Here is a 15,184-nt window from a genome sequence, read left to right as displayed (position 1 = left end):
GAGGAGGGAGGGTGGGGCGGGAGGGGCGGGGCCGGGAGCGGTGGCGGGAACGGGCCGGGGGGGGGCGCGGGCTGAGGGGACGCCGTGAGGGGAGCGACGGCCCGGGGCGACCTCCCGGAGGAGACAGGACCGCACGAACCCATCGAAACACCTGAGCCCAGCCAGGTTATACCGGGAATATCCTTCTCTGACAAGGAGTGAAAAGCTTTGACCTCAAAGTGCCTTTTTTTGGAGGGGTTTGGTGTCAAAATCGCCTTTTTACGAGGGCGACAACCTCAAAATCACCTTATTTGGAGGGGGTTGACCTCAAAACCACCTTATTTGGAAGGGGTTGGGCCTCAAAACCTCCTTTTTAGAAAGGGTTTGTCCTCAAAACCTCCTTTTTTGAAGGGGCTTGACCTCAAAAATGCAGATTTTTCAGTGACTTGACCTCAAAACCATTGAATTTTTGAGGGGAACAAGCTGAAAGATGCCATTTTGGAGGCATTTGACCACAAAACCACCTTCTGCTTTTGGTGACCAGGGACACACCATTAAATAGGTGTCTGAAAGAGCACTTTGCTTTTTAAAATTCCCTCTCGGAGACCCTCAGGGATTGCTGGAAAATTACTCAGATCCAGCCAAAACTCCCCAAAATCAGTGACCCCCCCTCCTCCGACTTAAACGGTCGTTTTGGGGTGAAACGTGGCGGAATTGGTGTCAGCCCTGTGATGCCACACAGCAGAACGAGGTCCAAACAGGCACTTTTTTATTGTCGGAACCGCGCAGAGACTCTGGAGTGTCACAGCACCCTTAATGCCTCAAAAACACACAAAAAATGAGCATTTTCCTGTAAAACATCACCCCTGCACGTTTAGCAATTTTTTTTTTTTTTTTAGGATTTGGGGTTGTTTTCTTTGCCCACAGAACCATGGCGTTTGTAGGGACACAAGCTGCATTTCTAGACAGGAGAAAAAAGCGCTGTTATTCCCAAATTCCATCATTTAATGCCTCGAACACGGAGTTTTATCCTGGAAGCAGGAACCAGTATTGGAGTGAAGCTTTTCCAGACACCAAATTCCCCCAGACAGCTGCCCTTGCTCTGAGTTTTCCAAAAAAAACCCCTAATTTACAAGAATATTTCCCTCACTGCTCCCCATCACCTCTAAAAAGCCACTTGGGTTTATTGGCAATAAAAATCCTGAATTCTCAAATCCTGTGCTGCTGGGAGGCAGCCGAGCCAGCCCGGCTTTCCCAGGAGCACATTTTCCCAAATTTCTTCTCTCCTTCACCACTCCTCCTTCCAGCCTTCCAAATTCCTGCTGTCCTTTGCCTTTTTGAGCAAACAAACCCAGTTCCTGCCACTCCTCAGCTGCTTCCCACAGGGTTCCCACACCCAAAGGGTCAGGATTTCGGAGGAAAACGGCTAAAAATTGAGGAGTGAGGGAGAATTCGGCCCCCAACACGAACATATAAAACCAAATCCACCCTGAAACCTGCACAGGGAGGGAAAAAAACTGAATTATCCAGAACGAGCATCAGGAGCTGCAGGACACGTGCTGGAGGTGCTGGAATGGCTGTAAGTGGAACAAGGTCTGGTGATTATTCCCTGGATTATTCCCACTTATCCCAAACAAGGAGGATTTGCCTCTTTTTAGATTAATTTGATTTTTTCTGTGGTGCTTTACTGTTACTTTTTCAGCTTTGTTTTTACCTTTCCCTTCATTTCTCTGTCTTTCCCTTCACCTTTCTAGTTTTACCTTTTCCTTCATTTTTTTTGGCTTCAATTTTCCCTTGCACTCCTCCACTGCCCACTGATCAGCTGCGCTGAAAAACGAGGGGGAAAAGTGAACATTTAGGGAATTTTAAAAAGAAAAATTAGAGAAATCAGAGTGTTTGATTCCAGCTAGGGAAGCTCTGCCCGGCGGCGTCAGAGAAACTAAAACGTGCCCCCAGAAATTCACTGGAAAAGCTCCAAATAACCACAACCGAAAACATCCTGGAAAAGCAAAATATACAAAAGCCCCCCACCAAAAGATTGGATAATGCCATAGAAACGTTCCCCTGGATGATACAAAACCTAAAGGGGAATTGGGATAAAAAAAAGCCAAAGGGATCCCTCAGTGCCTGGAGGGATCCCAGGTGAGCACAGGGAGGGGGAAAGGTGGGATCCCCCCAGCCTGTGAGGAGATGGGAATTGTCCCCCAAAGCCTCAGAGCATTTTTTAAATCCTTTTTTAACAAATGAGCCCCCAAAAAAGCCCAATTGTTGGTGGTGGTCCTGCTCCTGTGGCTGCAGCGGGTCTGAGGGTTAATTCTGTTACATTTTAGGTTTGAGTTAGTTACATTTTAGAGTTAATTGACCCGTTTTCCACACCAAAAAAAAAAAATAAATCCCTTTTTCCCCCTCCTGGCTGGAGGCCGGCGTTGGCTGCCACGGCTTTGCCAAAATCACCTGGAATGAAACCAAAATCCCTCCAGGTCCATCCGTGCCCCTTCCCCATGTCCTGGGGGGGGTGTCCCAAAACCCCTGATGTGAGTGAATTATTTGGGAAGCTGAGGAAGGGCTTTGCCCTGAACTGACACATTTGGGGAACCAGATGCACGTTTTGGGGAGGAATCTGTGGAAGCTGCAGGTCCTCAAGAGATGCAAGAGCTGGACAGAGCCTCAAACCCAAATTCTGCTCACGGCCCCCTCGTTCCCCTCCACCTTCACCCCTCGGGAGTGGCTACAAATTAGCTTATTATTAAAATAATTAATTAATTAGGGCCCAAACCAGGGCCCTCAGGTGTCGACAAAGGGCAGCGAGGGATGGGAAGCGATGCCAGCCCGTCCCAGCTCTCTGGGGGCAGGAATGCACAGCCACAATTCCACTTTTAGGGGAGGCACGAGGAAAACGCCCCACCAGGAGCTGCCTGAACCTCGCGGCTCCTTCCCGCGCCCAGATCCGCTCGGATCTCCGAAGAAGGCCGCCCACAGGAGGGCTCACCGGGACCAAAGCAGGATCAAACGCAATCCAACTCGCTCCGGAGCCGCTGACCCTCGGGAATGGGATTTGCCCCAGCAGCGGCACTGGCACGGGGCGCCGCGGCTCGTTAGCGGTGACAAGCTCATCGTCGTTACCAGCGCAAGGATTTAAGGCCGAGTCATCAAAAATCTGCATTTTACCAATCCGCCCGCGCTGCCCAAGGTCCGCAGAGGCGAATTCCACGCGGGACGGGCGCTACGCGTCGGGCTGGCCTTTGTTGGTCTTCTTGAGCAGCTTCCTCAGGTTCTGGGACATGAAGTACGGCTTTTCCGCCGAGCCGTCGTTGCGCTCCAGGTCTTCCACTGCAAAGAGAAATCCCCGGCCCCATGGCGGGGGCAGATGTGGGGTTGGTGTGACGGAGGCTCCTGGGATCCTCTAACAGCGATTCCCAGGTTAAACAAATCCTCTGGGCTCCTCGAGGAACGGGGTTTTCCTCTCTCTGACACAGCAAACCCGGGAATGGCCGCAAGGATTGAGAAGGAAGAGGAAATTTGGGCGTTTTGCTTCTCGAGGGGGAAAGTTGAACAGAGCCAAGGGCAGGAGGGACCCCTCAACTCTTCCCAACAGCTCTGGAGCCAATGCAAAGCGATTCCCCTCCTGCCAACGAGGTTGGAAAATCCCAGCCGTGGAAAAAACAACACCCCGAAACCAAACAAAGCCACAAAGCTCCGGGCTTGCAACGCCCAGGGGGTGTTTTGAGAGGGATTTGGATCCTTCTGGGATGGAAATGGGAGCACCAACAGCAGGGCTTTGTCCTGGGAGAGTCTGGCTGGGAGCTGTGGCTGAGGCCAAGCCACAAGAGCTGTTTTTTTTTAAAATTTGATCATTTCTGGGCTGTCTGGAGGAGAAATCCCGACCCCCTCGCATGCCTGGAGTGAAACCCCCCAAGTCCCAGCGGCCACCAAGTCCCGATGGCCACCGGCGACAGCTCCTGCGGTGGCTGGGAAAAGGGACAAGCCGGGCTAAAGCAGCGGGTGTGAAGTCAAAGCTCTGCAACCTCACCCGGAATCCTTCAAAATTTCATGGTTTGCATAGAAACGGGGGGAGGAAAAGGGTGAGGAAACTGCAAGGAAAGGGCAAAGAAAGTTTGAGTGCTCTTGGCTGAGGCAGACACAGAGGAAACACCCAGAGACCAGTTTGGGGTGGCGGAACCCGCAGAGCCCTGTCCCTCCACGCGGGATCCCTCGTGCCCTCCCTCAGGAGCAAAGATCTCTGCCTCAAAGCCCCGCGACGATCTCCGGGCACCGCGCTCCTCGCCGGGCGCCACCGCAGCCCCGGCCGACGCCGGGCGGCTCTCTAGGCGCAGGAACACGGAATTTTGGGCAGGAAGGAGATCGGACACCGTCGGGCACTGAGGGTCGGCGCCCGCCACCTTCGAAGGACTTCCAGGGGACACAGTGGCACCGCGGGAGTCGCTGCTGGGGTCAGGGGCCGGGAGGGTCCCGCGGCCTCCGCCCTAGCCTTGGCTATCGGCGCTTTTGGAAGGTTCTAGGTGCCCCTTCAGCAGGATCTCGCTGAGCTCAGGGGACATGTAGTAAGGCCTCTCCGGAGATCCATCGTTTCTCTCCAGATCTTCACCTTTTCCAGCCCCAGGAAGAAGCAGCAGTGAAGGGCAGAGCGAAAAGCAGTGGAGGAGGCAGGGAGAGACAGGGCGGAGGTGGAGGATGGAGAACGTGTGACCAGAGACACGGGAGGGGTGGAAAAGAAGGAAAACAGGGAGGAGAAAAAGGGAAATCGAGGTTAGCTGTAGTTAATTCCACCGAGCCCAAAGCACCAAAACAGAGGGAGAGATGCAGGAGCCCGTGACAGGCTGGGGGTCTCTGCTGGAGCAGGCAGGGGACAGCAGGTGAGAAGGCAGGTGAGGAATCAGGAAAGGAAAAAGCAGGAGAAAACCACAGAGAGGGACCCCGGGACTGGGAGCGAACCCCCAGACTGGACGCTCTGGGGTGAGGCTGATGGGAGAGAGGGTTTTTCGCTGATACTCACAGAAGCAAAGGAAGAGGGTGTCCACGCACATGCCGTACACGCTGAAGAAGCCGTGGGCGATGAGGTAGGAGCCCACGATCACCGTCTGGAAGAGAAACCGCACGCCGATGCCGCGGCCGGCGGAGAGCCCGGAGCAGCAGGAGGAGGAGGAGGAAAGAGCTGAATCCCACATTCCCCAGGGCAAGGAGGAGAAGTGAACAGGGCAGGACTGTTCGGAGCAGCCCGAGTGGGGACAAAAGGCCTCAGCCAGCACTGGATGGAGGCCAAAGCGGGCAGCGCAGGCGGGCACGGCGCCAACGGCAGCCAACAAAGGGCTCATTGCACGGGCAACCGGGAAAACACCTCCAACAAAGGAGGGCCTTGAGGCGCCGGGCGTGGGGAGGGGTCGGTGTGGGGGCATCGCTGCCCTCTCCTGCTAAAGTCACCCCAAAGAGAAAGGGCAGCTCACCAGAATTGGGACCCAGTAGTAGTTCAGCGGCGGTGCCGTGTCCTGGACCAGCTTTATCCGGTGGGTGAAGAAGAAGAAGGCGAGGATTCCTGGGAAAAGAAGGGATGGACGAGGGTGGGCAAGATGGAAAATGGGATGGAAAGGAGCAGCTTCATGAACACAACCAGCAACGGCAGCTGGATGCCCCGAGGAGAAACTTCCAGAATCTGGCACTTACCCACGCTTCCCACGATGAGGAGCTTGCCGAGGAAGAAGAGGAAATCCGTGACTTTATCTAACACGGCCACCCTGGAGACAAGACAGGGATGAGCCTCCGTGTCTGCTCCGTGCCCCGAGTCCTGACAGAAGCAGCCAAGGCCAACGTCTGGGGTGGCTGCCCCAGGAGCTCACCTGATGATGTTCCTCATCAGCAGGAAGAACGCGTTCCGGGCCGAGGTGCAGAAGTTGGTGCCGTAGATGGCGATCTGGGGCGGAAAAATCGGGCAGAGAAGAGAGAAACGGGGCTTCACTGAGCCCAGCACCCAGGAGAGGGTGCAAATCCCACCCTGGAAGGGCTTTCTGCTCCACTGCCGGGTCTGGCATCGCAGGGACCCAGAGCTGAACACCCCCACCCGCAGAAGGTCCTCCCCAAAGCCAACAGAACGTGGCTGTGGTCAAGGTTTTCCACACAAAAGGCCGAAAAACACCGCAGAGCTCCGTGTTCCCTCCCGCAGCATGGGGAGACACAATTCCCAGGGAAATCTCTGAGCTGCCCCCATGGCAGCCCCAGACCTTCGAGGGCGTTGCTTTTGGGTGACTCTCACCATGATGTAGGCGTTCCTGTTGAGGAACTTGATGAATTTTTCCAGGCACCAGAAGCAGCACTTGAGGCAGCTCAGGAGGAATTTGGCAAACTTGTTCTCGGCAGCTGGAGGGCGCAGGGAGAGGGGTCAGCACCAAAGCCAGAGGGGTCAGATCTTCCAGGAGCCGCTTTGAGGTCCCTGGTGAGACTTTTGCTGCCACAGTTCCCCCATCCAAGCCCTGTTCTCAGCCCCCTTGGGCACCCAAGGCGAGGCCCAGACCCACGCCCCAACTCGCTGTTGACGTTTCCCGTCGCACGGCACAGAATTCCCCGGCACCGGGGCGGGCTGGCCGAGTCCCTTGGCTCCTACCTCGGGAAACACTTCCCAGCGCCATGGAATGGTTTGGGTTGGAAGGGCCTTGCAGCTCATCCCATTCCACCCCACCACCGCAGACCAGCCCCGCTCACCTCCCCGTTCCCGTCCCACCCCGGTACCTTTCAGCCGGTGGTCCAGGTACTCCAGGGTGACCCTGATGACCTGGACGACGGCCAGCACCAGCGAGCCGAAGGCCAGCGAGCCGGTGTGGTACCTACGGGTGGAGCACCCCGGTTATAAAAGCACAACCTCGCAGAGCTCCCGCCCACCCTCGGCGGGGACGGACGCACCGGAGCGCGCGGCCGAAGGCGGAGAAGAGCGGGAAGGCCGGCATGTCGTCGGGCTTCTTGAAGGCCCAGTAGTAGGAGGCGAAGGCGCCGGCCAGCGTCACCTGGCCCAGCGCGATGACGAAGTTGGCGAGCCAGAAGAACATGAAGACGTTGAAGAACTGCAGCACGATGAGGTACTTGTGATAGGCGGTCTCGCCGCCGTAGAACGCGAAGAGGCACTGGGCGTCGGGGCACAGCTTGGTGACGTTGCTGGTGTTGAAGGTCTGGAGAGGACACGGGACACGGCTGGTCAAGCCAGAACGACCCCGTGGTCCCGTCTCTGACGGGTTCTGAGCTTCCCGAGGTCCTCACCTCGGGCCTGCAGGTCTGCCCGGAGAACGGGCACGCGGACTCGTTGAACACCTTGTAAACAGCCTCGTTGGAGGTGGACAGGAAGCTGCGGGTCAGCGCTAAGGAAAGGCCATTTTCCAAACCCGCATTTGGAAAAGGGACAAACTTTCTGTCCCTAAATCCAAACCAGGCTCCGCTTCGCTCTCCCCAAGCTCCCACTGCTGCTCTTCCACCCCAGGGCTTGTTTTGGGTCAAACCTCAGAGATTCAAGGTGGATCCGCAAGCAGATCCTGCTCCGTGCCTGGGGAGACGCTGGGAACAGCAGGAGGATGAGGAAGAGGGTGAGGAAGAGGAAAGGATACACGGCAGTGCTGGCCCAGTAGGCGATGCAGAGGCACAGCAAGAAGAAGGTGCACAAGGGGAACAGCAGCGACGACATGATGTGACCGACGGCCCTGCGAGAAGGTGGTTAAACCCCACTTAAACCCTGGTTAAAAACCCCAGTTAAACCCCGGTTAAACCCTGGTTAAAAACCCCAGTTAAACCCCAGTAAAACCCCAGTTAAACCCCAGTAAAACCCCAGTTAAACCCCGGTTAAACCCCAGTTAAACCCTGGTAAAAAACCCCAGTTAAACCCCGGTTAAACCCTGGTTAAAAACCCCGGTTAAACCCCAGTTAAACCCTGGTTAAAAACCCCAGTTAAACCCCAGTAAAACCCTGGTTAAAAACCCCAGTTAAACCCCAGTAAAACCCTGGTTAAAAACCCCAGTTAAACCCCAGTTAAGCCCCAGTTAAACCCTGGTTAAAAACCCCGGTTAAAAACCCCAGTTAAACCCCAGTAAAACCCCAGTTAAACCCTGGTTAAAAACCCCAGTTAAACCCTGGTTAAACCCCAGTTAAACCCCAGTTAAACCCCAGTTAAACCCCAGTTAAATCCCGGTTAAACCCCAGTTAAACCCTGGTTAAAAACCCCAGTTAAACCCCAGTTAAACCCCAGTTAAACCCCAGTAAAACCCCAGTTAAACCCTGGTTAAAAACCCCAGTTAAGCCCCAGTTAAACCCAGTTAAACCCCAGTTAAACCCTGAGCGATGGGCGCAGCCAGACCTGCTGGCCTCCTTGATGAGCGCGATGGCGATGAGGATCCTCTTGCGCAGGAAGATGAGCAGCAGGACGATCACCAGCTCCAGCACGCACAGGATGATCACTGGGAGGGGAAGGGAGCCCCGGGCAGGGTGAGGGTCACCTTCACCTTCCCCGGGGCACCGAAATCTCCTCCCAGGAACTGCCCCACGTGGGACTCAGATTCAGTCAAATAACGAAACTGGGAGTTTCTAGCCCGGCAAAAAGCCTGGGAAAGAGCTGGAGAAGAATGTAAATAATTCTTTATCTCTCTCGTTTTTCACATTGTTTGTAGTTATGTTCTATCGCTGTGTGTCAAGCACTTTGGGTTGTTTTCACTTCGGGACCAATGGAGTTGGTCCTCATGAAGCTCTGTGTAAAAGACCAGTGTATTTTGAATAAATCGGAGTTTTACTCTCAGCAGCTTCTGATCACTCTTCTCATCCCCATCCTGCCTCAACAGCGACAGCCCCACGGCCGGGCCCCCAGCAAAGTCCCTCCTTTAGGTGGGAACGGCCCAAAAATCCGCTGTGCCCCCCACTTGGGTCCCACCCCGATCCCGGAGGAGGACGGACGCTTACGGAACGCCAGCCACGTCTGCCGCAGGTGGAGGTACACACGGAGGTCGGTCTGGAAGCCCAGGTCCGCCAGGGACACGTCCGACCCCGCTTCCCCTTTCAGCTTGGCGTATTCCATGTAACAGTGGAAGATTCCTGCGGCAAAAAGCAGAAAAATCGTCTTTTTTTTCGCACGGGAAAAGCAGAGCCGGCCGGAAGGACGCGGCGCGTGAACTTGCGCAGCGCAAATCCCACTGGAAACAGGGAAAGGAGAACAAGGGAGGAAAAAAAATCCATGGAGAGGCTCCCAGGCCTCCCTGCTCACCGTATCCCAACACCAGGATCACCATCACGATCATCACCCACACCATGATCCCGGCCAGGAAGCGCAGCAGGACGATGAAGATGAGGCTGGCCACCATGGCAATGACCAGGCCTCTGCGGGAGGAAGGCAGACGTGGGTCACCACCCCCCAAACATCCCCCAAACGTGGGGAGAACCACGGCAGGAACGGACAGGAGTGATGCTGCTGCTCGCGCTCCGCTCGGTGGAAACGGTGGGAAAGCCGGGGCTTGTGAGAATTGTGAATTTTGGGGGATTTTTTGGGGATTTGAGGAAGGGTTTGGGCGATTTTGAGGGATTTTGGGGGGGTTTCCGGACATTTTGGGCGGTTTTGGGACACTTCAGGGGGTCTTGGGGGATTCTGGGACGCTTTGGGGTATTTTGGGAGGTTTTGGGGGATTTGGGGACATTCTCAGGGATTTTTGGGACATTCTAGGGGATTTTTGGGTTAGGTCTTGGGGAGTTTTGGGATGTTTTGGGTGATTTTGGGACATTTGGGGGGGGTTTTGGGATATTTTGGGGGATTTTGGGCGGTTTTGGGACACTTCAGGGGGTCTTGGGAGATTTGGGGATGTTCTTGGGGATTTGGGGACGTTTTGGGGAGAGGTTTTGGGACATTTTGGGGGAGGTTTTGGGGGGTTTTGGGACATTTTGGGGGAGGTTTTGGGTGATTTGGGACATTTTAGAGGATTTTTTTTTTCCCCTGAGTTTTGCCCCATGCTCACATGATGATCCAGTACCAGGACACCGTGTAATCCTCGAAGATCTTCATGGCCAGCTGCCGGGTCTCCAGCACCACGTTGGCTTTTCTGCAAGGAAACGGGGGAACACCGGTGGAGCCGGAGCCGAGGAGACCCCAAAACCAAAACAAAAATTCAACAATTCTCCACAGCAAACTCCCCGGAGCTGCCCACACTGCGCCTCCTTTACCTCCCTCCGCTTTTCCAAGGTGGGATTTTGGGGCAGGGTTTCTGACACCTCAAAAAGGCAAAGGAACGCTAACGAAGCAGCTCTTAACGAGGGCCACCAGCCCAGGGGGACTCACTTGGCTCCTTCCAGCAGCTCGGTGACGTTCCTGCGGCGCCCGTGGCCGTCGTCGTAGGTGGTCTCGTTGCCCACCATGATGACGCCCTTCTTGGCCTGGATGGCTGGGAAGCATCTCCGCGCCACTGGCGGGACAAGAGCGGGGCTGCTCAGCTGGGAAAACGGGAATCCCAAACCAACCCCCAAAACCACCTCCGAAATCCCTGAGACGGAGACCGGCGGATCGTTAAACGCGCTCCTCGCTAATTGCGGACGTACGCGGGGTGCTGGGAATGAGCATGGCCGGACACTCCTTGTCCCGCAGCACCTCCAGGGGAGCCTGGGTGGGGACAACGAGCCAGACGTCAGCGCTCCGGGCGGGAATGGCCCCCGCGGCACGGCAGCGCCGACCCCACCACCACCCACCTACCCCACCACCACCTTCTACACCGACCCCACCACCCACCTTCTACACCAACCCCACCACCACCCACCTTCTACACCGACCCCACCACCCACCTTCTTCGAGCTCTTGGACTCGGGGGTGCAGAAATTCCGGTAATATTGCAGCGCCGCCGCGTTCCCGTGGGCCGTCAGGTAGGTCATGTACCGGTCGGGGCATTTGCTGACGCAGATCTGCAGGGGAGGGGGACACGGGGGGGCTGCAGGACTGAATTCCGTGGGGAATTTGGGGAATTCCGCGATCAAGGGGGCTGCAGGACCGAATTCCGTGGGGAATTTGGGGAACGCCGCGGTCCAGGGGGGCTGCAGACCCGAATTCCGTGGGGAATTTGGGGAATGCCACGATCAGGGGGGGCTGCAGACCCGAATTCCGTGGGGAATTTGGGGAACGCCGCGGTCCGGGGGGCTGCAGGCCCGAATTCCGTGGGGAATTTGGGGAACGCCACGTACCTGCGTGGTCGGGCACTGGAATTCCAGCAGCACCAGCGGGCTGGCGCACTTGACGATGTCGAAGTAAAAAAGGAAAGGTTTTTTCCTGCAAAACAAACCAAAACCGCCCGTTTTTGGTTTGGGGAACCCCCGCCACGCTCCCCCGAGGAATTGGGGGTCTCTCCCGCGGCACGTCCGCACTCACTCGTTGGGGGTCCCCTGCTGCCCGCAGAACTGCCCGCGGCTGTCCGTGGGGTGGATCACCTTCCGGGGGTCCCCGTGGGTCCAGGCTGGGGGGCACAGGACGATGAGGATGGGGTCACGCCCCTCTGCAGCCCCCAGACCCCTCCTGATCCCCCCAGCACCTACCCACGACGCCGACCACCACGTAGCCCACGATGGCCACCACCAGCAGGACGCAGCAGACGATGTCGGTGCAGCCCCTGCGCGGGGGACAGCAAGGTTGGGGACCCTCGATTTGGGGACCCTCGGGTTGGGGACCCTCGATTTGGGGATCCTTGGATTTGGGGACATGGATTTGGGGACCCTGGATTTGGGACCCTCGATTTGGGGACCCTGGATTTGGGGACCCTCGATTTGGGGACCCTGGATTTGGGGAGGACACAGGATTTGGGGACCCTCAAATGGGGACCCTGGATTTGGGGAGGACACAGGATTTGGGGACCCTCGATTTGGGGACCCTCAATTTGGAAACCCTGGATTTGGGGACCCTGGATTTGGGGACCCTGGATTTGGGGACCCTGGATTTGGGGAGGACACAGGATTTGGGGTCACCGTGGGGCTCTCCTTACCTGTCATAGATGGGACCTTTGAAAGTCGGGTCATATTTCTGTGGCGTTCCTGTGGGGAGGAAGAGGAGCGGCCATGGGGAACGCTGGGGCGGGAGGAAGGCTCTCCTCATCCTCCTCGCCCCGCAGCGTGCAGTGGGGAGCCAAACGCTGCCCCCCAAAAAAACATAAAAATCCTCGGGATAAGCGTGATCAGGAGGAAAAACATCTGCGGGCTGGGAAACGATGATTCCCTTGGAAAACTCATTTCCACAGGTGGCTCTGCCCAAAAACCCCACGGAAACACCCCAAATGCCAGGGAAACACCCCAAATCCCAGAGGAACACCCCAAATCCCACAGAAACACCCCAAATCCCACTGAAACACCCCAAATCCCAGGGGAACACCCCAAATCCCAGGGGAACACCCCAAAATCCCAGGGGAGCACCCCAAATCCCACTGAAACACCCCAAATCCCACGGAAACACCCCAAATCCCACAGAAACACCCCAAATCCCAGGGAAACACCCCAAATCCCACAAAAACACCCCAAATCCCAGGGGAACACCCCAAATCCCACTGAAACACCCCAAATCCCAGGGGAACACCCCAAATCCCAGGGAATCACCAAATTCCATGGGAGCCCCGAGGAGCCGCGGGGGCAGAGCGGGGCCGGGGCGGCGGTACCGGGCGGGGGTCGGGGGGGCACCGGGGGTCCCGGAGAGCCCCGGCCCCGCCTCGGCGCCGCTCTGCCCCCGCCGCTCCGCTTTATTTTTAGGGTGGGAACGGAGCCAGCGTGGGAGCGGCCCGGGGCAGGGGGGCCGAGGATTAAGGGGGGATTTTGGGGGGGGGGAGCCCCGTTTGGGATATTTTGGGGGGGGTCTGGAGGGGAGATCGAACCCCCCCTGTCCAAACCTCCCTAAAGAGCAGCGCGGGGGGGTCAGAACCGAACCAGAACCGATCCCGGGACAGCCCCGGGGCCGCCGATCCCGGTGACGCCCCAGAACCGCCGGAGCCGGTTTTTGTCCCGGCGGTCGGGCCGGTTCTGCGGCTGCCGGGGAGCTTCACCCCAAAACCGCCTCAGCCCCCCTCCCCAAAACCCCCAGCCCCCCCCAGCCCCCCAAAACCGCGGGACCCCCGTGCGGGGCGCGGCCGCTTTTGCTTTCGCTTCGCTTCGCCCTTTCTTGCCCCGTTTTCCGCCGCTTTTGGGGCTGTTTTCCGCCTTTCCCCGCGGCCCTTTCGCTCCTCCCGCGCCCAACCGCCGGTCCCCACCCGCAGGAACCCCCAAAACCTCCGCGAACCCCCAAAAGAGCCCCCGGCCCGCAGAGGGCGGTGCCCCCGACCCGCCGCGATCCCCGAACGGAGCCCCGACCCCCGGCGAGCCCCCAAAGACCCCCGAGCGAGCCCCGGCCGCGGTTCTGACCCCCCAAATCCGCCCCCGAGCCCCCCGCCGCCGTTACCGTGTTTGCCGTAGTAGTTGTCCCCGTGTCCCCCCATCCCGGCGATCCCCCGGTCCCGCCGCCGTCCCCGCTCCGTCCCCGTTCGCCCCGGGCCGGGCCGGGCTGGGCTGGGCAGGGCTCAGCCGACCCCGCCTCCGTCACGGGCCCCCAAAATCCGCCCTCCGGGGCACGAACGGGGCCCGAACCCCGCCCCGGAGAGAGCGCGGCGGGGCGGGCACCGGCACCGGCACCGGCACCGGGGGGCTCCGGGGGGCTCCGGGGGCACCGGCGAGTCCTGGCTCCGTCTCCGGGTGGCACCGGAGGGAACCCGGGGGAGCTCCGGTCCCGGGGTTACCGGGGAATTCAGGCACCGGGGCAAACCGAGGAGCTGCGGCTCCGGTACCGGGAAGCCCCGGGGCGCGGTGCGGCCCCGCCAAGCCCAGTGCAGAGGTCGGGAACGGGCGGGAAATGTCCGGTTCCTGCCGGGAAGGGCCGGCGGGCGGTGCCCGCTCCCCCCGCGGTGACGCCGGTGCCATCCCCGCCCCGGTTCTCCTTCGGTAAATAAATCACCGGGAGCGGCGGCGGCGGCGGTGGCGCCCATAGGCCGCCGGTGATGTCAGGGCTGCGGTCCCCCCCCCGCACCGGGAACAAAGGGCGGCCCGGGGGAGCCCCCGCCCGCGGAAAAACGGGGGGCACGGAGGGTCCCGCCGGTCGGGGGCTCCGGTGCCCGCGGGGAGGGGTCCCGGCGCTGCCCCCGTGTCCCTCCGTCCCTCCGGTGTCGGAGCGGGCACCGGGGACACTCCCGAGACCTCCCGGGACCCCCCCGCGGCCTGACCCCGAGCCCCCGACACAGCCCGGAGCCCCCCAGGAGCCCCCAAACCGTGCGGGACCCCAAACCGCCCGCGCCGCCGCCTCGGGGGTGTCCCGGGGCTGCACGGGGGTCCCCAAAACGGGGTCCCCAAAGGCGGGGGTCCCCAAAACGGGGGTCCCCAAAGGCGGGGGTCCCAAACGCGGGGGTCCCCAAACGCGGGGGTCCCCAAACGCGGGGGGTCCCAAACGCGGGGGTCCCCAAAACGGGGGTCCCCAACGCGGGGGTCCCTAAACCTGCGTGTCTTCAGACTTGGGGGGTTCTCCAACCCCCAAAACCAGGGGGACCCCCAAGCCTGAAGGGTCTGAAACCCCTGCGGGTCCCCCCAAACCCCAGGGGCTCCGAGCCGGGGGTCTCCAAAACCCTGAGGGTGCCCAAAATCTGGGAGACCCCAAATCCGGGGGTCCCAAATCCGGGGGTCCCAAAGCCGGGGGTCGCAAAGCCGGGGGTCCCAAATCCGGGGGTCCCAAATTCGGGGGTCCGGGGCGGTGCTCGGTACCGTAATCGCCGTCCGGGTCCCTCCTGCCCGCGGGCCGGTCCATGGCGGCTCCCCCGGTAGTCCCGGAGCCCCCCGGTATCCCCCGGTATCCCCCGGTATCCCCCGGTATCCCCGGTACCCCCGGTAGCCCCGGTAGCCCCGGGCTGTGTCTGCGGGCGGGGCGGCTCCGGGCCGGCCCTCAGCACCGATCCGCCCCCGGGGCCGGGCCCGGGGCCGTCCCGCCCCGCCCGGGGCTCCGGTGGGACCGGGGGATGCGGGGGGGGGTCCTGGGGGTGCGGGAATTCGCCGGGGTGGGGAACTGGAAGGTGCCCGAGGGGAATTTGGGGTCTGGGGGCTCGGGGGTCGCGCAGAGTGGGGGTGTTGGCATACAGAGACCCCCGGGGGGAATCTGGGGGTGCGGGGACCCCCCCGAGGGGAGGATGTGGGGGTACAGCGACCC

General features: G+C 59.5%; 1 protein-coding gene across 4 annotated transcripts; it reads right to left on the bottom strand.

Moving 5' to 3' along the window:
• Nucleotides 1-731: 731 nt before the first annotated feature.
• Nucleotides 732-14,899, bottom strand: SLC44A2 (solute carrier family 44 member 2 (CTL2 blood group)). 4 transcript variants are annotated; one of them, XM_041711808.2, is made up of 22 exons: nucleotides 14,746-14,899; nucleotides 11,964-12,012; nucleotides 11,521-11,594; nucleotides 11,357-11,441; nucleotides 11,173-11,257; nucleotides 10,780-10,896; nucleotides 10,540-10,600; nucleotides 10,283-10,406; nucleotides 9,963-10,046; nucleotides 9,221-9,333; nucleotides 8,920-9,051; nucleotides 8,324-8,423; nucleotides 7,581-7,673; nucleotides 7,240-7,324; nucleotides 6,889-7,151; nucleotides 6,718-6,812; nucleotides 6,245-6,348; nucleotides 5,832-5,905; nucleotides 5,659-5,729; nucleotides 5,442-5,530; nucleotides 4,994-5,078; nucleotides 732-3,309 (listed from the first exon to the last, which is right to left on the bottom strand). In XM_041711808.2, the coding sequence occupies exons 1-22, from the start codon at nucleotides 14,786-14,788 to the stop codon at nucleotides 3,203-3,205; spliced, it is 2,133 nt and encodes a 710-aa protein (XP_041567742.2). In that variant the 5' UTR covers nucleotides 14,789-14,899; the 3' UTR covers nucleotides 732-3,202. The 4 variants fall into 4 exon arrangements, with proteins under 4 accessions (XP_041567742.2, XP_041567741.2, XP_041567739.2 ...); XM_041711807.2 differs by having other exon boundaries at nucleotides 732-4,585; nucleotides 14,746-14,858; XM_041711805.2 differs by lacking the exon at nucleotides 14,746-14,899 and adding an exon at nucleotides 13,400-13,966 and having other exon boundaries at nucleotides 732-4,585.
• Between the last annotated feature and the right edge of the window lie 285 nt (nucleotides 14,900-15,184).

This window comes from Taeniopygia guttata, chromosome 30 (assembly GCF_048771995.1).
Source record: "Taeniopygia guttata chromosome 30, bTaeGut7.mat, whole genome shotgun sequence".
Classification (NCBI taxonomy): Eukaryota; Metazoa; Chordata; class Aves; order Passeriformes; family Estrildidae; genus Taeniopygia; species Taeniopygia guttata.
Note: the sequence above shows the minus strand (reverse complement) of the source record. Positions and strands in the feature narration are given on the sequence as shown.

Coding starts and splice junctions, on each gene's coding strand:
- SLC44A2 (XM_041711807.2), bottom strand. CDS start 14,788: ATGGACCGGCCCGCGGGCAGGAGGGACCCGGACGGCGATTACG. Junction 8,424..8,919: donor GCAGACGTGGCTGGCGTTCC/GTAAGCGTCCGT, acceptor TTCCCCTCCCAG/TGATCATCCTGTGCGTGCTG. Junction 5,906..6,244: donor ACAGGAACGCCTACATCATG/GTGAGAGTCACC, acceptor TTTCCGCCCCAG/ATCGCCATCTACGGCACCAA.